Genomic DNA, 26,894 nt, shown 5'->3' on the forward strand with positions numbered 1-26,894 from the left:
GTGCTATAGTGTGACAGCATTTAGTACCATTTATGGCTAGACCTCAGTTGAGCTACAGCCTGCTTAAGTGGCTTTTCATGATCGCTAATATTTGTAACATTAAACATTTAAAGTCCAGTATTTTTCCAGGCCGTTTCTAAATTGCCATGGCAATTGCCTTACACTCTTGTGTCATTTGCGGTTGTGTAGAGGTCTCAGCATCTGCGTCAATCTGATGCATGGTGTCTGGTGAAGGTTTAGGTTCTGCCATGCTGCAGGTGTTTGTAGGCCTTTGTCAATGTGTGTCATGTGCGTTCTGTTATCTGTATCAGAGAGGGATGACTGCCTCAGATAGTGCCGTTGGTCTCCTGTAGCGGTCAGCATAGCTGTACTTACAGGTGTCCGTTGCTCTGACCTGTTTCTTGGCGGATGTCCGTAGCATGGCTTTTTGGTAGCGCTAGCTGTGGGGATATAGCGCAGGGGTGGATCTGAGGGACTTCTCTGCCACTTGTGCTGCTGTGATGAGGTCTGTGTGTACTCACTCTGAAACTGACTGGACCCAGCCTGCCTACAGTAGAGCTGTGTCTTACAGCAGCTGCTGTCTGTGACCAACTTCTCTCTGTAAAGATGTGTTTCACTAGTCTGGCCTAGGCTCCCATGTGCTTAGTGAGAGAGTAAACTTGTCTCTTTCTTCATGCAAATAGAGCTCTCCTTGGATTTCTGATAAACTTTATTATGAACAAAAACAGAAATGAATAGGAACTTTGGGGATGCATAAATTAGGAGAACTGTGAAAAAACAATGCTATCACGGGGAGAGCAGGTTGGGGGTAGACCATTAGCAATGGTAGCAAACTGAAAAGGACTGATGCAATAGCGAACATTACTATTATTGAATCTTTATATATTGGCTTCATAATAGCTTTTTGTATATAATGCAATACAAATATATGAAGGTGTGTGAATGACATGTAAAAGAAGTTATGCAGAAAGTACTTATGATAAACACTATCTGCCCTTTTTTGACATGCAAACATTATAAATCCACAATAATTAAATACTAAAAAACAGATTCTTTTTGTCTCATACACTAAAGCACAGACACACTGATTCTGTCTAGAGATTTTTTTTATTTTGTGCATTTTTATGTATTTTGTATACTGTATAAAGAGATTTGTTTTTCTTTTCTGTAATTTGCATGTTTACTCCACAGTGCAGAGAGACATTCTGGGTAAATTATTGCAAATTTTGAAGATTTTGTTACATTTTTGCAAGCCGTTTCAAAAACTTATTTTGTCTCTAGAACAAAAAATATGTCAAATAAATAATATTACTGTAAGTGATCCACTGTAATTTATGAATGTATCATTTATTTAAACTCATCACATTTTTTAAAAAGGTTGAAGATAAGGCTGCCGATGTAGCAAATAAGTTGATAGAAGAAATTAGAAAAAACATTCTGGTAAGCTATGTTTATTTCTCCCAACTTCCTACTTGTTTCTTTTTAGTATGTTTTCTAAGTTCTCAAATGTGTAAGGTGGATACGTTACTTTTATTGATGATCTGCGCTTCTTGTCTCATGCGGGCAACACGGCTTGGCATATAGGGGTCGTGTCTAAGTTTCGTAAACAGGTTTAGCATCAGAATCCCTTTACGGTTCAGGTGTATATAAACAGGAAGCTTGATAGGTACAACAGATGTGAAATATTAATATTTTGTGTCTATTATCATCCTACTACATAAGATAGCACCAAATTAAAAGGTATTTAATTGTAATAGTCATGCCATTTAAACTGTTGTATAACTAAAAATACTACAAACAAAAAATACCACTCCATGTCACAAGATTGTGATCCTGTCCTAACTGTGGCCTAGTGAATTATTGTGCCAGTGCATTCTGATTTTTAATTATGCTACAATTCTATAGAAAATGCTATTGCTTTTTAGAATGTCACTGCCTTCTGGTTAACAGACTTGCATTTCTATAGAAATAGATGGAAGTCCAGTCTTATGACAAGGGGTTAGGTTTGCTATTACTGTACACACTGTACCAGAAGAAATGCACTGCTGAAAGTCCTGCTGAGTGAAAGCTATACAGTATGCAGTAGTCATATTATGCATTGTACCACCAGACTTATTTGTTTGCTTTAAATTTATTTTTTAAATCTGTTATTGCAGGATAAACTGGAAATTACTGAAGACATTCTAAGTATTCACTGTAGATTGGTAAATTCATCTTTTTTTATTTCACATATAATTAATTGTGGAGGTCCACTCTGGTTATGGTTGTTGCCACACATGGAGTCAAAATGATTTATTGGACATTGATATATACAGTAGGATGTATAATCTATAATATGTATAATCTATAATATAGTATAATTAGTTGATTCCATTGATTAGCATTATATTATAGTTTCTGTTAGGTACAGTCTTCATTATATCTATACATTATATGTATAGCTCAAATTTTTTTGTCTGCACCCCCCTTCCTGCTCTCCACTCCCCCCCCCCCCTTACTTTTTTCCGGCGTTTTCTGACGTACAACACCATGTGACCCAGCGGAGTAATTTTCCGCCGCATTGCCATGGCGTCGCCAGAAGCCGCCGGAGACAAGGTAAGGGTCTTAGAGGTATTTAATGTAAATGGGGAAGTGCGCTGGGCCTCTGTAAGCGCTGCACCCCCCTCCCCCCAGAAAATCTTGCACCACGCAGTTTGTGCACCCTTGGTCTACAAAATACAGCTGGAAGTCTAAGTGTGCTGCTAATAGGGAGTAAGGAGTACAACTACTTTTTAAAATAATTAGTGTACCAATATTTTATTTACAATTTACAAACTTAGGGGTAGATCTTCAGAACTGGTAATTTTATGTAATAACGTGACGTTCATGAAATTGGGAACTGACATTATTTCTCTTATTATTAACGGTATCCTCAGAGCTAATGAGGTGCAAAAATAACGTCAGCTCGTCACTGATTTTCATGTCTCAGACACATTCTTCCATATACTGCACTGCACATGCGCATTGTACAAATTTTAAGGCACGTAACTAAGGCAATGCTGTTAACAGCTATTTTTTGCGTTACCAAAAGCTTATGCAAAAATTGCTATAATAGAGAAATGTATATATTGTTTCACTTTTTACGTTTTTCACTTAGTTATATGGTATATAATGCAATGACTGTTTAAAGTACAAACTCTATGTAGCCAGACACTGTCCTTGTGGAGACGGAAAAAAGGGGAAACCTGCTGCCTGAAGACGGCCCCTCTGCAGCCACAAGGACAGCAAGTCGTGCGGCCCTGAAGAATTAATGCTGCAGGGTCGCATGCTTTTGAATGGGACCCAGCAGTGTTAATCCTTCACTTGAGTGGGCCATCTGCAGAGAGAGAAATACTAGTACTCACCTTTCAGATGAGTTGCGCAGCAGTCTGCAGCCATCTCTGTATCTCTCCGTCTGGATCTGTGTCTCCACTCGCTGAAGGTAAGCAGGGCTGTGTTTCGTCACTAGAGTACAGCAGAGTAAGGTTTGCAAGGATTCCCCTTTTCAGTTGAAAGTAAATACCTACAGGGGTAGCCCAAATCATTCTCCACAGAGCTGAGGGAAAATGTTTTCTTGTACTCCAAGGAAGGTAAAACCACAGGCAGCTACAGCAGTTCCATGTTGGTGAACGGGCAGCTGGCATCTACTTTCCCACCAGCCAGGTCTATTCACCCTGGCTATTCTTGGCTGCAGGGAAAATAAGACAGCTATATCTGTATTCTGCAGTCGGTAGCACCATTCTGGTAATTATATAATAGAAGAGAGAATTAAACAAAAAAGTTATTTGAAGGTTAATTTAATTTGTTAGTGATGTTTGATAATATTACAATAATTAATATCAATAAATAGCACTGAAGGGAGAACTCAGGGGGTTGAAAAATCATCATAATAATATTTGTCTGTTACAGTTAGATCCTCTGTTGCTCTCCGATTGTTTTGCTGAAATCATGAAGGTATGTACAGTATCATTCACTTTTTTTTCAGTTACAAATCCCTAGGGCTGCAAACAGTTTTTAGAAGACTGTTCTAAATCGTAAACGCCCTTATCCTTCCAAATCTCATCACGTACTGTATGCTCTCTTCCCCTACCATCTCCACACTTTCTCTTCTGGTCTCTAAAATGTGGCTAGCTATGACAGTGACTTTGAGTATAAGGCTTTCTATATAATAAAAAAAATATGAAAAATTCCACATTACAAAACACATACAATAAAGCCTTTTTCTCCATCAAATTATGTTTCAATATTAATATTACCGTATGATTTATCTTGTACTTTGCATGAATAACAACATGGGGGAGTCAAGAGTATAGAAAACAAGTTATTTGTCCTTATATTTGATGGTGTTTATATTTTTGGGATATTTCTAGTCTCTCTACAAAGGCAAAATACAACATTTATTTTATTGAGGGCATGGCCTCTAGTTGTACAGTATGTGCTTTTAAGCTAAGTTATGAAATGATCTAACGCTTACGCCTACAATTTCGTATTCAAATATTGATAAATAGAATCAGTCATTGGTTACTATTCACTGCCTGATACCGATATTGTTGGGGTTAGACAAAATACAACTTGATACTACAGTGGGCACTAATCTATATGCTGTCTACTTATAATTCAAATAACTTGAAATGAATTGGAACCACTCTGGATACGACAGTCAAAAATCTTTCTTGCCCAGGAAAAATTCAAGTGGGTGTCACCGGTGTATATACTGTAGGGCCCTATTTACTAATCACTATTCTGCTATAATGCACCTTCTGGCATTGCGCCATTTGCCCATAAACTGTGGTGCTATTCCAAAATTCCAGCACGAGAAGACACCTTAGGGGTTATTTAAAAAAAGTCTCCTGGTTACAAAACTTGAACAAAGTTTGTGCAATAGAATGATGAAAGGAAAAACTCCCATTGCTTTCAATGGGATTTGTTGAATCTGTTTTTTGTAATTGGCTTTGACCTACTTTTAAAGCTTGGAGACTTTAGAAAATAGTCCCCTAACTCCACTTTACTGTATATTCAGTTGAATGAGGTCTTCTGACAGTAGAAGGTGTCTTATAGGATAGGATCACTTTGTGAATATGGCTCATCATTTTTAAAATAAAGTAGCTCAAATTGATTTAATCCTTATAAAAAACCTTACATTTCAAATGTGCATTATAATGCACAAGTACCTGAGCCATGTTTGTAATTTATTTACGGTAAAAATCCTTCTAGAGCCATTAAAAATGTATATAGACATTATAAAGGAAAATGCACTCTGTGCAGTGAAATACTATAAGTGGCCTAAAATGGTTTAATCAGCAAGAAACAACGCAGCTACGTTACATACATTTCACATGCATGTAAAGTGCATTGATACTTTTGCTAACACAGTAAAATAAATAACCAGAATGTATTAAATGTAACTTCTGGAGTACTTTGATTTATGAATAAAAAGCTGGACGTCAAATAAGAATCTAACAGCAGCATTGTTTCAAAATGTTACCTTTTTTCTAAATCATAAAATCAAAGATCTAACCAAGTGGTTCCCAACTTTTTTCCTCTTGGGGCATCTCTAATCACAGTGCTCACCCATACAACAGGAGAGTCAGTCACAGAAGAAACAGGACAGTGAGTGACAGAACACAGAACAGAGACATACAGCCAATCAGTGACAGAAGACAAAGGACAGATACAGAGACAGTCACAGAACACACACACACGTCACCGCCTATAATGCTTCCTCCTCTACTTGACTACAACCCCCATGCTCCTGACACTCCTCCTGATTGGCTGTTGCTGGGTAATGCAGCTAATTAGGATTAAGGAAACTACCCAGCCCCCTAGCAACTGCCCTGCTCTGGGAGAACAAGGAGCAGGTAATTGGAAATCCCTGTAAGTGCTCTGTCAACATACTGTATCCTTCTTACCAACCTTTTTTGTTTTTATATTTGGTCCAGTTTTTTTAAGGTCTTTAAGTTCCTTTAATCAATAACATCCTGAAATATTGTCTCCCTGCCCAACATTGTGTAAATTAATTATGCAAGTTATGGCTTGCTAATTTTGTACATGATGCATTTATACTTACTACCAATGTTAATAAAAATATATATTACATATCTTAGACTCTAAAATAAACACTGGATTATTTTGAATCCCAAATGAATGCTCAGAATACTCTTGCTACAATATCTGCTGCAGTTTTTTTTTAATCATTCGTGTTTATTTATTTTTCTAGAATAATGATGCTGCCCTACATGATGTCTTGGCACCATATGCATGCAGGCATAACGAAGTTGTAAGAAATTTTTAAATATAAATGTATTATTTTGATATAATTACTTTAACAAATATATAGAAGCACATACAGAATGAACAGTGAATAACTTTTTGTAAAGTGGAACAAATAACAAACAAAAATGTACTCACAAGATTATCCAGTTAGAAAACATCAACAATCAGGGGGGGAGAGAGAGATGGGGTTAGCAAGGGTGAGAGGGTGAGAGGGGGAAAAGAGAGATTATAATCATTTTATAATCATACAATTTAAGTGCACCTATATTACTTTTTATATTTGATATATATGCACACACATACACACATATATATATATATAGTCTCAAACCAGCTTAGCCATTAAGACCAACCTCACACTGATGATACCCGTCAAGGTTGAAACATGTCTGTGAGTGGGTTTAATGGCTTTGCATCTCATCCCAGCCTCTGTCTAAAAGCTGTGTTTAAAACAGCATGCATTGGCTTGAGGATTTGCTTGTGTAATACGAGCTTGAGACAAAAGGTGACACTGAGTGCTCATTTGCATGTCATTTCCCAGAATCCCTTGCTGCAGTGGAAGCGCTGTATGCTGGGCGATAATGGGGAAAGACAGGGTTGCAGACCTGTCTAAGACATGCAAATGAACATACAGTAAAATTTACAGTTGCTTTATGCTTTACTGTGGAGGGTTTTTGTCACTTTTTTTACCCACCATAACCTTAATAATAGTGGTATATATTTAATATATGGAAACTACAAACCACATGTGACATTGGGTAGGTTTGATATAATCACCTTATGATCTAATAGATCTGAACTAACTAGGTAAATAATTGATATGGGGTTAAATAAATTATGACTAAGTTATATTTGATTCACAAGTTATAAGATCTATACTTTGTTATATATTTTTTTCCAGTCTCCTGAAGTATCGGGTAATATGGACAACAACAATCTAAGTTGTTTATGTTATAATTTTGTTATAACTTTTTGCTACTATATTGATTTCTCATAGCTAATTAATTTATAATCGTTTTACTTTATCATGTATAATCATTTACTTCATCCAATTTATTCAATTGTACCTTGTCTGAATATGATTACACTTTTTATTCCTCTAAAAGTTAGACTGACAGTGGGTTAAATAACTTGTGTACAACCAATTGTTATCACCAATTTCTGAGCCCAAATGGGCTATATATATATACCTTTGTGTCCTGATCTTTATGATACACTTTCAGAAGTTTCAATGGGGTCCGTTTAAACTATTACTTTGTTTGTATTGAAATGCATGTGTGTTACTATTTTAGCTAATTGATCAATCAGTTATGCAAATTGCCTTCCTATAAATACTGCAAGAGGGCACCCAATGGGTATACCCTGATGAAGTCATCATCGATGACGAAACGCGTAGGGCGTGGTTTGTGAGAAGCCGTCATGTGCCCATGTCCATCTGTTGCTGCTGGTGCTAGAATTTTGGTTCCTGCTCCCCCGTGTTGGATTACTAGCACTAAGAACTTGGTGTGGCTATTGCTGGTTCCCGGAGGGACTTCCTGTGCAGAGGCGCCGAATTGGAGAGTCGTCACTTCCGGTATCTGACTGCATGGATGTGAGACGCGAGCGGATGCCATTACCCTGATCGGACGGCACTTCTGGCACATGAGAGCCAATCTCATATCTGATATTTTAAATAGCACTTTTGTGAGTGGGCATTTGTTGATTTTAATGTTCTATAAACACTTGTTATAATGTTAATGCACTAGGTGTGCGCCTGTTTTCTTTTTTCTCTTTTCACATATATATATATATATATATATATATATATATATATATATATATATGTGTCACCTCTAGCCATAAAACACATCCACATCGGGGGAAGGACCAGCACAGATAACATTCCAAGAGACACTGTTTTTAAGTAATCCTTGCTTCATTCATTGTAACATCGCCGGAAGAAGAGATCAGTGTATCTCGAAAGCTCGCACAAATAAAAGCATTTCGTTAGCCACAGAACGGTATCATCTATTTATTTTTTGATTATTGAAGCTCGGCTAACACGGTACTGATACCTCTACATGTATATATATATATATATATATATATATATATATATATATATATATATATATATATATATATATATATATATATATATATATATATCATGCCTGCATGTAATCCAGTATTTTGGATGTTGCATCTAAAAAAAAGAAAGGTTTCTAGGGGAAGAACAGGGAAACTGATTTTAAAAGAATGAATCAGAGACAAAAGGCAATCACTAAACTGTATCATATCAAATCAATTAGGAAATGAAAATATTCTGGCAGAGTTTCTCTAATCTTGGACTGGAATCTGACTTTATGAATATAAAATATAAACATTAATTCACATTTTTAACATCAAATAACCTGGAATTCAAGGACAATATTAGAGGTAGAGAAAATAAAATGTTATTTTTGCTCACCATTTGATAATATATGTGATTACATTATGTATTGATCAGCTTCATGTTGTTTACAACAAAGTGATAAAATGTTAACATATTTTTTTTTTTTGTACTTTAGGAGTCTGTTTTAAAAAACGTTAGACAGCTTATGGTAAGATTAATTTATTTTGTTTAATCCCCACATCTCTTTTTTCTTATCACATTTTGAAACAGATTTCCCAGCTCGTTAGAATTGATGATTTCCTTTGCTTACATTTCAATAGTGTATAGATCACTTCTTGCTATTTCACAATGGTATTGCTTACCTCAAACACACTTATTAATCATTACTTTAATATCGAAGACTTTTTACAAGAATTATTGGTGAACTTTGGCCATGTCATAAACTTGTAAATGTACACACTGTATCTCCATATCCCTGCCTCCTTGTGCTTCCTCAAGCGTAGACAAATCACAACTACTGGACTGCAATTCTCTGCAGGATGATACAACCCCGTCATATTCTCTGCAGGATGATACAACCCCGTTATAACGCGATCCGTAAAACGCGACTCCGCTTATAACGCGATGCCAGTGTGGCTCCTTATTTTCGTATTTATGAATACTTTAAAACACGAATATTGGTATATTAAATTCTTTATTGTACAATGCACACAATTGTACATTATTTCTGACGCGATCCGCTTATAACGCGATGTGACTGTGGACCCCAAGTACCGTTAAAAAAAATCTCTATTCAATATGTGCATCAATACAATCTGCACACTGACAAGTGATTAGCTATATTGCCGATCGATCCGGTCTCCTGTGATCGATCGGTAAAGATTTGGCTCAGGGGTTCACTAAATCACAGTCAGTGCTGTAGAAGAGTACCCAAGATGCAAAGTTCTGTTTGGAAGATCATGTGACCAGGAAGGCACTAGATACAATTGGTGCACTATTAGAGAGAGGGAAAAGGTGTGTGCCATAGCCTGTCTCAGAAGATGAAGGGGATGTGACTGTAAATGGTTGCTATAGAAACAAAAATGCTTGTTACATTAGAATACATTAAAAATGTCTAAAAATTGTTAAATAAATCTCAATCCAAAAAAAAAATAAGACAAAATTAGAACCAATAACCAAGTAATAAGTCCAGAATTCATTTTGATAAGAGGAATATACTCCACCCGTTCAAAATCTCCTTCTCTCAATGGTCTAGAAGACGAGGGGAGACAGAGTCTGAATTAGGACGGTGCCAAAGGCCCCCCTCCTCCCACCCCCTCTTTTAATGTACTGTAATTGATCTTATCCCATATCAGTCTCGAATTTGAATTCTATGTATAAATTGATGAAATTTTATTTTATAAAATTTGAGGGGGGGGGGGGAAGAGACTGAAGTTAAATTAATGTTGCTCTTTTGTTTATTTTATATTGTTCCTAAATTGTAATGTTGAAAAGCCAATACAAATTATTTAAAAAAAATGCTACAAGTATTTTCTGAAACACATGTAGTTTATTGCTTGAACTGCAGCTTTAATATTGGATTATGTGACATTTGTATATGTGATATTGTATTTGTATTTGTGATATTGATCACTATTTAATGATGAAGTACAACACATTTAAAATGTACATCTTATGTATGAGGTAGACAATGTATAATCTCACATCACACAATGTATAAACACTACTTATTTTTTCATCAAATGACCTCTATGTTGGCAAAGGTCAATTAGAGGCATTAGGATTTTTTTTGTAATGCGAAAGCAGGCCTCTATCACACAATTCCTTGTTTTCTTATTGTTTTATAGAAAAATACTGACTGCGATGTGGATGAACTTCTAGGACCCAGTAGCATATTTGTAAGTGTAACGGTATTTCTGGCCCGGCCTGACCCACCCAATCTCACATTGGCCCCTGTGGTCTAACCGGTCCCCATTACAGTGTGGTAGTGTCTGGTGGTGCACCTGCTGGCAACAGGACTCCTGAGTCTCCCGCATGATGGTGTGTGGGGAGTACCCGTCCAGACAGGCAGCTGAGGTAGTGTGCTGAGTCCTACCTAGTTCCAGTGCAGCGCCTCCACCTCATCAGGGTCCCTTCGGTCACTTGGGGATGGTCCTGGTGAGGAACTCCTCGGTGGTGCAGCCCCCTGTGCAATCACTTGACTCTTACACACGAGGGTTTCTGTGATCAGCTTCATCTTTATTGATACATGGGCTAGCTGCCCTCCACAATGGGGTGTTTCTAGCCCATCATGGTGCCCGTGCTTCCCTTTGAAAGGTATGTCAGCTTGATCAGGGATTCCCTATCCCAGCCGGGATATCTTTATTCTGCGCCAGGTCCCTGGACACAGACTCCTACTGCAGCTATTAGAACATAACTGTCTTGACTACTTGAACTTGAACTTGACAGAACTGCTCAGAACTCAGGTCTCACATAGAACTCCTGCCAGAACTAACTTTAGACACAGTGCTGTGCCTTATGTACACTCTGGAAAATGACACACCTCTGACATCACTAACCATGGAGTCAGAGCATGTGACCACTCCCATCCATACACAGGGCACCCCACCAGGGTGTGAGGGCAAACCTCCATAATTACTGCTGGCATGCCCACAACTTACCAGGCCTTACTGTCAGCAGGAGAGATGACTGTAGCCATTTTACATGACCGCTACATAAGAATATTTTAATAGCTAAGCTGCCTCCTTAAAAGAAATAAACACTAATGGAGCCACAGTATGTATCAGTTTTCTGACTGCATAAGTGTGGCAAAAAAATTAACATGAGGTTCAGCACAGAAACAAACTGTCCTTTCAATGTGATTTTTTGCCTTTAATAAATCTGGTTCTCTTTTTTTGTGAGACTTTTTTGCAGGTGGTAGTCTTAGGCCTTGTCCAGGGTGGCGTTGAGCGGGCGTGCTCACGCTGGCCGCGATGAAACACATTGCAGCACTGTGTGTGGCCAGCGTGAGCAAGCGCCTGAGCAAGCGCGGCACTTACCTGCTTGCCAAGCAAGCAAATTTGAATCTGCCGCTCGCGCGTCATGTGAGCGGTTCGCTCAATGAGGCCGAACCAGCTCCGTGGCATATTGGCCGCGCCTCCAGGCACGCCCTCCGCACGCGCACCAACCGGCCAAGAATTGCCCGGACAAGCATGGCGCAGCGCACAAGCCCCAGAGCGCCCACTCCCTGTGTGGCGCAGCCTCAAATACATAATCTCCCAAATTGTTCCCTTTAGGAACATCTAACTCATTTATGTGTTCAAGTTCCCTTTGTAAATAATATATTTTTGTATATATTCTAGTCCATAGTGCATCATTTGTACATTTTAGGATTATATACTGCAGAAAGTCTCTTGGCATCAAAACTAGTCAAAACTGGTGCAAATTAAGTGCACTAGATTTATCAAAGGAAAATTTTTTACTACTGTAATTCAATGGGATTCCTTTTCTTTGATAAATATGGTGCTGATTTTTGCACTGGGTTTTCCATACTTTTACTGCTGCAATAGTTTAGTAAATAGACACCTCCATGTAAAATACATGTAAAGTAATTTTTTATTTGCTCTTAACATAAAATGTAATATGCTACAGAAAGAGACAATGTGCTCTTCACCTGTAAATGTTCTTTATCATTTCTGTACGTGAAGGGTTTTTATTAGTCACTTTTTTACTCACCACTACATAAATATGGTTTGTAGCCACAACTAGCTTTACAATGCAAGGCCAGCAGCTTTGTTAGGGGTAATGAAGGGGTTAAAACAAAAGTACCTGGTTTGTTGGTAGTATACTTCCACAAGGGGGTGGGTGAAGGGGGTAGTTGCCTGAGGGTGAGTGATTAGGCCTACCGGGGGAGGAGGGAGTTAACTCCTTCATTACCATAGCAGTTACCACTCTTCCCACTATCCACCCGATAGGCCTAATCACACACCCCGGGCAACTACCCCCACCAATGGACAAATACCATAGAAGACAAATATGAATTTTGCACATTCAAATACAGTATACAGTACAGTAAATACAAATTAAATTAATAAATGTTTTACTTACCCCTGCCAGGAGGAAGGCATCCTCTTCATCCTCCTCTTCACCAGCAAGGAGTTGGTTGATGCCCAACCATTAAAACACCAGTAACCACTTAATTACTTTAGCGGCTGCTAAGGTAATTAAGGGTTACTGGTATTTTAATGGGGTGGGTGAAGGGTGTACTGTAGTTGCCCCGGGGAGGATTTTTAGGCCAATTCCATGTTGGTAAAGAAGAGGAGGACGCCTTCATCAAGGCAGGGTTAAATAAAATGTTTATTATTTTAATTAATATTTTACTGTACTGTAAACTGTATTTGAATGGGCAAAGTGCTAGTAGCCATATTTGCCCATTCCTTTGTGGTGAGGGGGTTGGTGGGGGCCCCAGCATGGGGTGCCGGTATCTCTGCATATTTAATTCTCCCATGTCACGTGATATTTAAACTTGCCGGAGATACCAGCACCCTATACTGGGGCCTGTATCTTTGGAAGCAGGGGGTACCCAGGGCTGAAATTAATATGGCTGATGCCACCTGCTTCAATACTATGTTATTAAAATAAAATAAAAGCAGCATGATCGCCTGTAAGAGGTGCACAGAGAGAGTGACTGATTCTGTCTACTCTCACTGTGAATCTCTTCCAGACAGATGCAGCCCGGTAGGATTAACACAGCCTGGGTCCCATTCAGAAGCAGGGACCCTTGCAGTATTAATCCTCATGAGAAATTAGCCCATTAACATTGCTGTAATGATTCGGCCCAAATCTTGATGCAGGAATAAATGTGACCGTTAATAATGTAATACCACATTGCATTAATATTTCTATCACAGGTTAATGTTATTTCGATCAGAGACTTCTTCAATAATAGAGATTACAGAAGCCTCTGATCGAAATAACATTAACCTGTTTGATACCGATGGTTACCAAGGTATATTATTATCATTAACCAAGGGGTTATGCATTAAAAAATTACACTATCTAACCCCTTTGGCTACTTTAGTGCCTTGCAAAGCATTGTCTTGTTGAAAAACCATGACTACTGCACCGACACACTTTATTCGAGCAAATACCCAGTATGTACCTGGCAGATACCTGGAATGCGCCGCTCCTCACCTCTGACAAGCCCCGTTGCGTTTGCCTTCCCAGCCTGGGTTCATGCCTGGCTGACGGGCGGCTAATCTGTTAAATGATAATGATTAGGATTTAATAGGCTGCAATGCTTCGCGTGTCTACCAGATGGCATAAATTCATGAATTGTAATGCAGTATATATATATACTGTGCAGTATTGCAGCCAGCGGGAATAAAATGCTTCAATCCCTGCTTGGAAAATACCTCAATGCACTCGGGCAGAAAACAGTCACAAACCTCAATACACCCGGGTATACCCGAATTCGTGGGACTAGCCGAGCTCGAATAAAGTGTGTCGCCAGTGTAGTTGACCCGTTAGCTAAAAAGGGCTTAATATTTACTGTATTGTGTTTAAATTTATAATTGTATAATCTATTTCAGGTAGGCTTAGATTATCTTGCCGTTTATATAATGGCCAGTATATTGGCCTTTATATACATACTGTTGGAAAGATAGGGCTAACTCCAGAGTAGGTGATAACATATGTGCAGTCTTTTTAGCGGTCAATTCTTGGAGTCAGGAAGGAATTTATTTTTCCCCTCATGAGATATCATTGACTCTGGGGTTTTTTGTTTGCCTTCCTCTGGATCAATAAGTATAGATATAGGATAAAGTATCTGTTGTCTAAATTTAGCATAGGTTGAACTTGATGGACCTACGTCTTTTTTCAATCTCATCTAATATGTAACTATGTAACTACTATGTAACTTTGTAACAAGAAGAATTACACAATTGACAGACAAAGTATACTTACTGGGGATCTAGTGGGGGGGGGAATCTACGCTTTCCTAGGTGCAGGGCACCCGCTTGGATGAGCTTACCCTGACCGGGATGTAAACCCAGTTCTCCTGGTCTTCTTTTCAGCTTCAATTCCTAGCCACAACCGCTACGTTCGATTTGTAGAACTTGCAAAAGACAGGAATTTTCTCTGCGAGGCAGACTTTCCTAGCTTCAAAAATGAAGGCGGTTGCTCTGTTATTTGCATCAGAGCAACTTTGTAAAGCCCACCTTAGCTTCATCGACACAAGTCACTGGATGGTCTGGTTCTCTGCCTCAGCCATCTTCTTAAATACCCTCCGCTAAGCTATCCTTAGCTTGGAGGAAGGAGGAGCGACCAATTAGAGCATGGGAATCCTATCCCACTAGCCAATAGAAACAGGAGCTCATTTCTTGGCTAATGTCAGAGGGGGCGTGCCAAGCTGGCACGGGATGCCCATGGGCGGGACATATGAATTGACCAATGGAGATCGCGCCGACATTCTGCCACTTCCCCCAGTCAACCCATTGCCACCTACTGGAGAGGCTCCACTAAGTCTGGCAGACATGAGGATCCTCCCTGCAGGGGATCTCTGTTCTCCAGACTCAGTACTCTGCCCTGCCCCGTCCACATAGCACCCCGACACCTCTCAACATCCCGTCTCCTCTTTGAACTACGGACTTTATGCAGACTTGCAGGCACCTTAAGCAGATGCCCTGGCTGACTGCATAGAGCCTTATAATAAATGTGCAAAACATATAAAACATATTTCAATACATGAGGGATCTTGGGGAGACTCATGACTGTAGGGGCATAGGACTGAGATATTGGGGCTCGAAAACCAGGAGTCTGGGGAACACTGAACAGCCCCTGTGTAATTCCACCTGCATACTGGCAAATCATGCCTGCTCGCCAGGTAGAATTAAGGTACTACCAGTAGCTCCAGACCCCAAACTCCTGCAAACAAATAATTGTATTTTTACCCCAATATCCCACCCAAAAATTACAATCATAAGGTTTCATGAGTCTGAGACAAAGGGAATATGGAAAGTGGAAAAGCAGGGGTCAATTTAACTTTGCATGTAATGATACCTGGCTCCTGGCTTATAATGCTGGGTCGCTGCCAGGGACCTCACAGTTTCAGGGGTTATCAGCGGGCTTAATCTTTATTATATAGCTTGGCCACCCCCTTACCGTCACAAAATTATATTAAGTATCTCTCTATGCTTCTCACATCATATAAAGTTGACCAGATGCAGCCCTGAAGCAAAGTTGTCATACTGAATGTATATTACCCTTAACGTAGTCGCCTACCCAGTGTTGTAACCAACACCACAGGTTATAAAAACAAAAAGCTGTGCATTGGGACATGTGCGTACATTGGAAGATAACCGATTGTATTTTACACCATAATAATTAGGGATACATATAAACAGGTTAATCCTAAAGGTGAGAAGAATTCCAGATACAGGGGAAGAGGAAGGGTGGGGTATCTGTTAGAACTACAGCAAAAAGGAGCAGGGGAAAAAATAACACGCAGAGAAAATGCAGTGGTGATCAATGTGCAGTTTTTCAATCAGCAGAATTGGGAAACCAACTCCTTGATAAAGCACTCATGTGCGAAACGCGTAGGAGGGTCCTTACCCCTTGTTTGTCAATTTGATTGGGCAATAAATCCTCATTTACTTTTTATCCACCTGTATTCCTTATTTTTGGCAGTGCGCTGCTGTGTGCTATTTGCACATTTTTTTTTCTGAATTGGGAAACCAATACTGGAAAGCCTACTCTCCCAAGTGACAAATATATACTTTTGCTTTCCAGTTATTGGGAAAAATGTTTTTTAGGGATCATTCCAAAGAATCTTTAGGTGACAGCCACTTAATTTCAAGTTAACATTTGCACACTGTCAGTTTACTATATATTGTTTACTTTGAAATATCACCATATATAACAATAACATACAATTTATTTCAGGAGACTCTTGGTGGCCAGGTTGGAAAGGTTGTTGCTGAGAAACTGATTAAAGGCCTGGTGGTAAACAGGGTTTTTTCCCCATCTCTTTGTTGTTACTAAATGTTTACTATTCAGGTTAAAAATGGGTTACCTCCGTCTGCATAATCTAGCTTTCTGTAGAGCAATGTAAACTAGTGTTTACATCTGGGTTACATAAGTATATATTAGGGTTTAAGTGAGAAAAACTGAAAGAATGTAGTGTTAGAAAATTATGATTTATTATTGGCATATACGGTCTCACTCACCGAGAATGCATTCCATTGTTTTAATTGTCTACTAGTTAATCTAACTGCATCAAAAGTAAACTGTTTACCACTCCTGATTTACTAGTCTGTTTCTCTCAATGTTTCTGTGTTGTAATGTATAAATGTGGCAGACGTTATTGCACCTGTTAATGCAATCTGATGCATTAATGCTAACATTGATCATAAGAAATACTGCATCTTTAAAGCACACAATATTTTCCACGTTATTTCTTTCATAAACAAGTGTTACTTGGGTGGGGTAATAATGCCCGCTACATCTGTAGACACCTTCTGTATTTTAAATGTGCTTAATGAAAAGAATGTTAAGTAGTGACCAATCAAGTAGAAACAATCACAGAAAAGCATTGGTTGCAATTTAAGCATTTATTTCTGTTTTTTTATTAATATTTTATCATGCTGTATTATGTAACCTGTTTTTTTTTGTTGCAGGACACATGGTTCTTTTCAGAACTATTTCTATGTGTACATACAGAGGTAAGTCAATTCTGCCTCTGCGCTTCAAATAAACTATATACTATATATTTTTGAAGGCCAAGTCAAAAACACAACAGAAAGAACTCAGAACTAGAAAATAACTGTAACCCTGTTCCCACCCCCCCTCAATCTCACATAGGGCCTCTAATGGGGAAATTTTGCGCTGGTTACTTATGGTAGTGTGGTGCAGACCTGCTGGTAACAAGGGCCCTGAGTCTCCCGCATGGTATTATAGGGATGGTCAGGACAGGTTTCTGGGGTCTTTCCCGAATCATACTCACGGTGACAGCGCCTCCATCTCTTGCAGCCCCCCCATGCTCCAAACCCTCATCAAGTAACATTATTATATTATTATTATTATATTATTATTATATTATTTCCTCTGTCTGGAAAGCTGAATGTCTACTTTTAGAGCTTAAATAATCAATCACAGTTTCTCGGAGCCAGGTCCTCTCTCTGTTCTTCTATTTCTAACATAAGGGGTTCTGGTACAAAGGGATACTCAAACCCGTGAGACTGACGGTACCTTGCCACTATGGCTCTATCCTATTTCCAGCCGTGCCTGGCAGTACCCAGTGCAAGGGTTCCTCATGAGCAATCTCATCATATAAAATGGGTGGTCCCTTAGGGATCACAATTCCCTGCTTTATCCCTCGTAGCCTTCTAATGAGCTCATCAGCAGTTTCCTCTTTAGAATAGGTGCCCTTGTCCCACCAATGGTCTACTATGTCACTTTCATTAAGATGAACCGGGTGCAGTCCATAAATCCGGAATGCCCCTCAAACAAAGGAGCACACCATTTCTTACTGTGGTCTTCTAGTCCAGAGGAAGACACTGACCCTTCTGTTCCTCCCCGAGAAGAAACACCGGACGTACCACTGGAATGTGAACCCCCAGCTTTGCCTCTAATTACATTTTTATATACAGTAGGATTCATTATTGGGGTGCCAGGATTCACAGAACCCTCCCTCTCAGAAGGTTTTGACCCCTTGGGTTTATCCCTAGACACAAGTTTGAACACCGTAGGATTTGACACCAGTATCCAACTTGACCACAGTATTTCCCCATCAGACCCCTCATCACTGGTCACCCAGTCCCGCCAGTCCATGGAGAGTGTGGGTGTCTTACCCTTACTAGAACCCCGGTGACATGAACGTGACCCGGAACTGGATGGGGCAGGAGCAGTGGCCTTGGCAGTTGCGCTATGGGCGGGATGAGGGATTTATCAGAGTCCAGAACAGTGTCCTTAAGTTCCACGACCGGTAGAAATCTTTGGGGAACCGGAATCTCCCGACCTTCCCTTTCTGCAGCCCATTACAGCTTTCTTGTACTGTTACATATCTTTAGCGGACAGGCTGGTACGAACGGGAACAGGAGCTGCATACTTCTGGTTACTCTGCTTTTTGAACCGGATGTGATGTAATCAGCCGACGTCGCATAGTCACGGTAAAGATCCTGGTCCCGCGGAAGCTCGTCATCCGCTGGGCTCTGCACCGGAATTTCGGCATGCTTCTCCAGGCAGTAGGCACGGGTTGGGCCTCATCTTCGGACTCCTCCATCGTAGCCTGTCGGGAGTAAGGTGGTGTTTCTAACCGCTCTTCTGACTCACAATGATCCTTGGTCCCTCCGGAGCAGCCTCAATCCTCTCCTCTGCGGTACTGGGAGTCTCCACGACTGTGGGATTTCGACGTGGCTCCAGCCGCACCAGCGCCTGCTGTCGGGGAGTATCAGGCTTATCTGCTCCACATCACAGGTAATTGACTCTTTCTTGGCAGCACCGCTGGAGTGATCTGCCGGTTGGTGCATCACCACAGACGAGATACTGGCACACTCATCGTCTGACGAGGAAGGCAGGGACATCTCTGCAGGGGAATGACAGCGGGGCTCTGCACTTTTACTGGAGACATTGGGCCCGAAACAGTAGCGATCCCCCTTCTCCCTGGGCAGTCACCTTCTGTTTAACAGGTAGGGCACACAAGGCCGGACTGGTATCCACCTCAAGGTTGTCCACCTCCGTCAACGTCGCTTGTGGGTATCCGGCTTGGCCACGACGGTTGGGAATGGATCTACCAGCCATAAATAGTAGATCCCACACTGTGGACACCGGGCAGTGTTACTTGGCTCAGCCCCAGGCAGTCTGCATTGTAGGCACAGATACCTGAGGTATTCTCGACCTCCCACCTCCACCACCAGGAAGCCTCTCAGGACAGAAGTATGGTAAAACATATGTCTCTTTATTCACTCTGTATTCAGCACAACATACAGTTCTCAGCTTTGCAGAGTTTTCACCCTCAGGATTCCCCTGGACATTCACTCCCAGCCACTGGCCACCAGGAGCAGTCCTAGCTCTTCCCTTACTCCCTGATGGAGTAAGGGGAACAGTCCCCGGAGGGAGGGCACACAGTTTACAGAGCCCTGCTCACTGTTCTCGGGTAGACTAACCTCTCTCAAGGGGGAGAAGCAACTGGCTAAATGCAGGAAGTGAAGTGCATTAAGTACAGATCCAGTAAGAACCACCCCTGTGCCTCTGATTGGACACAAGGCCTGATTGCACTACCTTCTCTGACTCACTGCACTGCAGGATGTGGGGAAACCCCATGATTACTCTGGCAACCTACCCTTACTAGGGATTACTGCCAGGAGGAGGGCACACCTATAGCGCAAAACCAATCAGGGCTACATAACTATTAAACTTTATATGGCAGAGCAATGTGTTACTGGATCCTTTATAATTAAAGAACTGTATAATGTGTGATCACACACGATGCTAACTGGCAAATATATTAATGTGGTGGCAGAGACTGGGACAATGACAGTGACAGACAGAAATACATAAGAAAGTAACTTAACCTGGTTAGACAGAAATACAAGAAGAATGACATCAACACTGACAGAAATAGCAACAGTCTGCCACAAACTCAAACGGTGATGCAGGAAAACAAGAGAAAAAAGAGTGGGGGTATACCTGTTGAAGAGTGACAACTGGCCTAGTATAGTATGCTGTGGCTGCAGAGGAAGGTGTGAGAAGTCTAAGCAATAATAACAGGAAGATAGTAAATAGCACATTTGCAAAAAAAAGTGTAGATACAGTACAGATGGAACATGATTTATCTCCACCCTGCCCTACACTTGGAGCGAGTAGACCACAGCTCAAGTGCAGCCTGATCACTGATAGAAAAAGAAAGTTAACAAGGTCCCAAAGGTGCTTGTCTCTTTAAGTGTAGTCACACTTCCAAGCATACCAAACAATAGAGAAGAGGCGGCACTTAATCCGAAGTGGACGTATCACTCACAATTCGTAGCAGAATATCTGGATTCGTATCAAACAGCACACATGGCTTGTGATGCAAAAGGTTACCTTTATTTAAGAAATAAACATACTGTACCACACAGCAAGCAATGTTTTAGTCATGTACACTGTCTTTCATCATGATATATGGGCCAGAAATGTTGCTTGCCGTGTGGTATGTTCCTTACTTAAATAAAAGGTAACCTTTTGCATCCCTAGTATCACTAGTGATACACCCACCTAGGATTGCGTGCTGCCTTCTCTCGATTGTCTGAGCTGCAATGATAACAATTAATGTATATAACATATTGAGACATAAATCCCTTATCCCAGTTGAGTCATGTATTTAATATATGAACCTTTGCAGTGCCAAGTTTTCATCCACTATACCCCATGCACTTCAACGACTAAAGCGATTACATAATATTACTGTGCTTGGATGCAGATTGTGCTAGTGACTTCAGAGCTGCCAACCCAATCTGACTCTACAAAACAAGCAAGTACCCATGACAATGACATTCCTAGTACATCATAAGGGTCCATGCCGTACGAAGTACATCATTAGGGCACTCTAAAGGCTAAAAGTCTGCCTAAAGCTTATATTCCCATGTTTTTTTCTCTCTCTCTAACTTCAGTGATCTGAAATATCTCTTTGATAACTGGTACTTTCACGACATTGATATTATAATGGTGCCTAAAGAAGAGTTGCCCTGTACTGTACGTGTATCTATTTTTTCCTGATTGATAGTGCTGCGATGCCCATTCATTATGATTCTTACTGTTTGTCTTGCTTTGCTTTGAGAAAATCCACCATTGGGACATTGTATGCTCTAATCGTGGATAATAATAAAAATGATAATACAAATAATAGTAATAATAGTATACCATCAGTTTTATTTTCTTCATTCTTTATAATGCTTTGCAACATTGAATATTGTTTGCCTGGGTGTGCATGTACAGATGCAGCGGTCGTTATTCGAACATATTACGCGTTGTATGACCACGTGTTGACTTGTTTTTATTGAGTGCAGAAAATGGCATTTTAGTGTTCTGGTTTATAAACACCTGCAAATTGACACAGTACTGTACTGTACACATTACAATTCATTCATTTCTGCCACGGAAATGTGAAGAATTGCACCTGAAGAAATCGGGATCCATGAAATTCAAACAAAGCAACCGTGTGATTGGCCGCGTGGAGAACAGCAGCGCACAGGAAAACGGCTCTGTGATATGTTCGAATAACGGCCACGGCATCTGTATGTATAATTTTATTTTTAAAGCACCAATAGGATAAAGACACAGTAGAAGTAAAAAGTGCAGTATTAAAAGTGCAGTGAGGGAGGTCAGGTGCATCTGGTCAGTAGATAATTTAATGAAATGCTTCTTTTAAGAGGTGAATTTTCAGCTTGTCTTTTAATGTAGAAATTGAAGGTGCTTGTCGACTGTTGAGTGGGAGAGAGCTCCATAGGTAGGAAGAGATTTGTGAAACAAATGTAAGATGGGAGGTGGCTGTAAATGTAAAATGTGCAAATAATATGGGGCACTGTTGTTTGATTAAGAAATATTTAATTACGATATTGATGGATCTCTGATTTTTTTTAATGGTTTGTATTACAGTAAATCTTCCTTTACAGAATGCAATTTTTCTTTCAAATAAACTTCTCTCATGTAGGAAACGCCTGTCACCATTGAGCAAAAATATAACACTGATGATGATCTTTTATTCCAATAGAAAAATGCATCTAAGTGTAAGTTATGTCTGCTAACAAATATGTATTTATTAATATAGAGGTATGGCTGAATACCTTCTGCTATTTAGTTTGTTATATTAAAGATCTTTTACAATATACCCAAAAAGAGAGCATGGCTTGTAATTGGAGATGGTCACTTTTTTTGCGGATTTGGATCCACCTCAGTTTGGACGGTACCCTTGGTCAGCGTTTTTCCTCGCATCACTCTCCAAAAGAGTGATTCACAATTTAGGATTTTTTTTTTCAGACACAAAGAACAATCAGTTTCCATACACATTTGTTAGAATCCACATCTACTATGCCATAGGCGGATGCATGCGATATTTGCTACATACATGGCTACAATCTAGCCAAAAATGATAGTAAAAAGGCGCAGAGGCCAAACGCCATACGACCCGTCTCCTCGCCGGGATACTCCTTCTGGTTCGTTCACTGTGTGGACGTCAGCGTCGTGACATTACTGCTACCCCTAGCAGTGACATCATGATGCGGACGTTCACACAGTGATCATTTATCATTTTTTGTTATTTTGTAGCCGTGTCTGTAGCAAATATCGCATGCATCCGCCTATGGCATAGTAGAGTTACACTAATGGTAGCAGCAGACATACTGTACAGTATAACGAGATGTGGTACTGAACTCTGCAGTTGCGGGCACTCTTTATTGAAATCACATGATAGATAACTCAGCTGACAGCTATTTTTGATGTTTAAGTGCTAGAGGAGGGTTGCTTCTGTTTGAGTGTCTTAACGTCTGATCATTTATGGTAGCTGCATACTGTTATACTATCTGATTAGGTATTGTTTAACCCTTTCGTTTATACACCATGTGATGTTATGTAGTAAAAGAATATGATGGCCCCGCTCAAAACCACTCCTTGTCAAAACCCGTGTGCAGCCTAGGAGATATAAGCATTTAAAATACAGGCATACCCCGGTTTAAGGACACTCACTTTAAGTACACTCGCGAGTAAGTACATCTCGCTCAATAGGCAAACGGCAGCTCACGCATGCGCCTGTCAGCACATCCTGAACAGCAATACCGGCTCCCTACCTGTACTGAAGCTGTGCGCAAGCAGGGAGACTATAGAGCCTGTTACAGATGCGTTATTTACATCAGTTTTGCACGTATATGACGATTGCAGTACAGTACATGCATCGATAAGTGGAGAAAAGGTAGTGCTTCACTTTAAGTACATTTTCGCTTTACATACATGCTCCGGTCCCATTGCGTACGTTAATGCGGGGTATGCCTGTAAACAGTACAAAGAAGTACCACACAGAGAGCCTCCCAAATTGCGGCGCACTACAGTATATATGCTTAATGAAATGATATAAAACTTATCATTTACTTATAAACCCGCTAAAATAAAACAGCTTATGTGTAAACAAAATACATTCTAAAAAAACAGTACTAGGTGTTGACTGTATATACCTGTCTGGATATGTTTACAGGAAAAGAAACATCTCAAAAAATGACAATATAGTTGTAGACATAAAGTTGTCAGTTTATAAACTCAAGAAACAATGAGCAGGGTGAAAGTGTTCCTGGACAACCGGTGTTTAGATAAATGATCAAACTGTCTTAGTTCTTAATCACCCATTAGTGCTTCAGATTCATAGTCACAGTTGTATGTATCACAATCTATTATAGCTTTGTACACATCATGTGAATAATGTAATTCCACATTGAAGCTAATCCCTGTAAGTGCCTCGTTTAAGACACATCAAATACCTACCCTTAAAAGATGCATCAGGTGACATATGACTCTCTAACCACTTAAGATTCGAGCAATAATCAGGGCCACTGAAAGGGACATTTTTAGCCTTTTTATGGTTTATAAGGTTATATTTGCATCTCTAAGGAATATAGAATGAACAAAGATTACAAACTATGGGCAATGTGAGTTTTATTTGGTTGATTTTGAACCATTTTTTTGTTTATTAATGAATTGCTGATACATTTGTTCAGAATTGTGAGTGTGCAATATATGCATTGATTAGGATACAAAGGGGTTCATGCAGTAAGCAGCGGAAAGGCAATTCTCGCCACTTTCCCGCCAAAAAAGCCTACCCCTATTCAGTAACGGGCGAGAAAGTGGCGAGATTAAAAAAAAACGCCAGTTTTTTTTTTTCCGCCGGTGGCGGGGCGAGAAGGCACTTTTCGCCTAAAAATGCAACTTTTTCCGCCACGCTGTATTCTAGTAGAGGCGAGTAGCTAAGCGGAGCTATTCGCCTCTCTAGAATGGCGTTTTGCTGGCGGATCAGCCACGCCAGAAAAAGATGGCTAGTTGCTGCTCAAAGGCAGCGGATCGGCACTTAGAAAAAATTCTGGCCTTTTTCCTGGCTGGGATTGATGCCGGGGGTCTCTGGAGCTGATACCATTAATATCAGCTCCGGAGCCCCCCGGCATGCATCCGAGGCAGGAAAAATGCATTTAAAGGCCACTTCATTACCTTAGCGGCTAACCGCGGTAATTTCATTACCTTAACTGGCACGGCTGTTTAACCCCTTCATTACCTTAGCGGCTAACCGCTAAGGTAATGAAGGGGTTAAACAGCCGTGCCAGCTTTATTGTGGTTAGCGGGGGTGGGTGAAGGGGGTATTTGGCCCTTATTGTTTGTTTAGGGCTTGCGGGGGGGTTGCGGGTGCACTTAACCCCTTCACGACCGTAACGGTTAATACCGCTAAGGTCATGAAGGGGTTAAGGCCTCCCACTACCCCCCCGCAAGCCCTAAACAAACCACCGTTGGGGCTAATACCCCCTTCACCCTCCCCCACTACCCACAATGAAAAAAACATACACACAACAGCCCCACACTAACTAAATAAATATATAAATATAAATAAATATATATATACTACCCCAACAACACCTATACCCCCCTAACATACAAAACACTAATGGGCACAATCACTATTATCCACAAATGGATAATAGTGCAGTTGTCCATTTAAAATACATACAGAACAATAAAGACATTAAATACATATAGCACTCACCCATGTGCGGCTGCAACGATGAAGGCCATCCCCATCTTCATCCTGCCCATGCCCCATCCGCTTCTGCAAAACAGACACAAGAATAAAAACATCCAATGTAATGTCCCCTAACCCCTTCATCACCATAGCGGTTATTAACCGATACAGTCATTAAGGGGTTAACCCACCATCACCCACATACCCTCCCCCACTAACCCCCCCAGCAAATACCCCCTCCCCCCAACACATACAGTACAATAATGTGCCAAATAACTAATATCCACATAGGGATAATACATTATTTGGCCATTATTAAACACATTAAATACCGTACTAAAATAAAGAAAATTCTACTAACCTCATCAATAAGAAGGCTCCGTCGCCAGCATCATCCTTGGGGTCCGTTGCCAAAATAATAAATAGCCAATACATAACAATGACATTAACATACCAAGGAACCCCTTAATCACCTTATAGGGTACTAACCTCAAAGGTAATTAAGGGGTGAAGCCATCCTGCAATGGCAACACCACGTATGCATAAATTCTCAATGAACAACTACACTATGAATAAAACACACACATCAATAAAGACTCGTTCCTTACCATACAGGGTATCTGCTATGGTAGCGAAGCAGCATTAATATTTATTTAATATTAGTGTACAGTGAGCAGGGGGTCCCCCGAGCTGAACCGCATCACTTTGTGGAGCAGGGACCCCCTGCTTCCCGAGTTACAGGCCCCGGAATGTGTGATCGGGTGGGCAGTGTCGCCGCAATCTTTATTGCGTCCCATGCGCTACGTGCCCGCAATAAACATGGCGTCCACAATGTAACCGATGCCCCAAACCTGGGCCTGTAACTCGGGAAGCGGGGGGTCTCTGAGCCACAAATAAATGCAGTTTAACTCAGGGGGCCCCCTGTTCCCGCACAATATTATTAAAATACATTAATGTTAGCGGATAGCGGATAGCCGCTAAGGCAATGAAGGGGTTAACGCATAGTAGCATGTTTATTGGGGACAAATGACTCTGATTGGCTCTAGTACCATGTGACAGAGGCTTGGGGAGAAAGGATGTGATGTCAATGAAAACCTGTCACATGGTACTAGAGCCAATCAGAGTAGGGATGGAGTTCCCACGCTCTGATTGGCTACCGTACCATGTGTGGACGGCCATGTGTCTTTTCATGACGTCATCTTAAAGGCAATTGAAGCAAAGCCATTCTGATTGGCTGTGCTTTCATTCCCTTTAAGTGACGTCATCAATTTTTTTTACATCGGCCAAAACACATGGTTTTCACGGCCCAATCAGGGCCGTGGGAACCATATGACGAAAATGTGACGCCATAGGCCTTTAAAAGCCTATGTCGTCTCATTTTGAAGCAAGACGCTGAGGAGGAAGGACCTCCGGAGAAGAAAGAAGACCAGGGTGTGGCCGCAGATGGGGAAAAGACCCTGGAAGAAGGTAGAAGAATACAGATGAAGATGGATTACAACTAGAAGACCC

At 40.5% G+C, this 26,894-nt stretch overlaps 1 protein-coding gene across 2 annotated transcripts in view; it reads left to right on the top strand.

The window, feature by feature from the left end:
* LOC142495418 (uncharacterized) overlaps positions 1 to 26,894 on the top strand; it is a 51,344-nt gene that overhangs the window by 18,786 nt on the left and 5,664 nt on the right. For both annotated transcript variants that reach the window (XM_075600904.1, XM_075600903.1), the window contains 9 exons: positions 1,378 to 1,440; positions 2,157 to 2,204; positions 3,928 to 3,972; positions 6,236 to 6,295; positions 8,841 to 8,873; positions 10,513 to 10,563; positions 16,586 to 16,645; positions 17,320 to 17,364; positions 22,329 to 22,404. In XM_075600904.1, coding sequence (XP_075457019.1) covers positions 1,378 to 1,440; positions 2,157 to 2,204; positions 3,928 to 3,972; positions 6,236 to 6,295; positions 8,841 to 8,873; positions 10,513 to 10,563; positions 16,586 to 16,645; positions 17,320 to 17,364; positions 22,329 to 22,388 — 465 coding nt within the window. In that variant the 3' untranslated portion in view covers positions 22,389 to 22,404. The remainder of the gene's footprint in view (positions 1 to 1,377; positions 1,441 to 2,156; positions 2,205 to 3,927; positions 3,973 to 6,235; positions 6,296 to 8,840; positions 8,874 to 10,512; positions 10,564 to 16,585; positions 16,646 to 17,319; positions 17,365 to 22,328; positions 22,405 to 26,894) is intronic.

Source organism: Ascaphus truei, chromosome 5 (genome assembly GCF_040206685.1).
Source record: "Ascaphus truei isolate aAscTru1 chromosome 5, aAscTru1.hap1, whole genome shotgun sequence".
Classification (NCBI taxonomy): domain Eukaryota; kingdom Metazoa; phylum Chordata; class Amphibia; order Anura; family Ascaphidae; genus Ascaphus; species Ascaphus truei.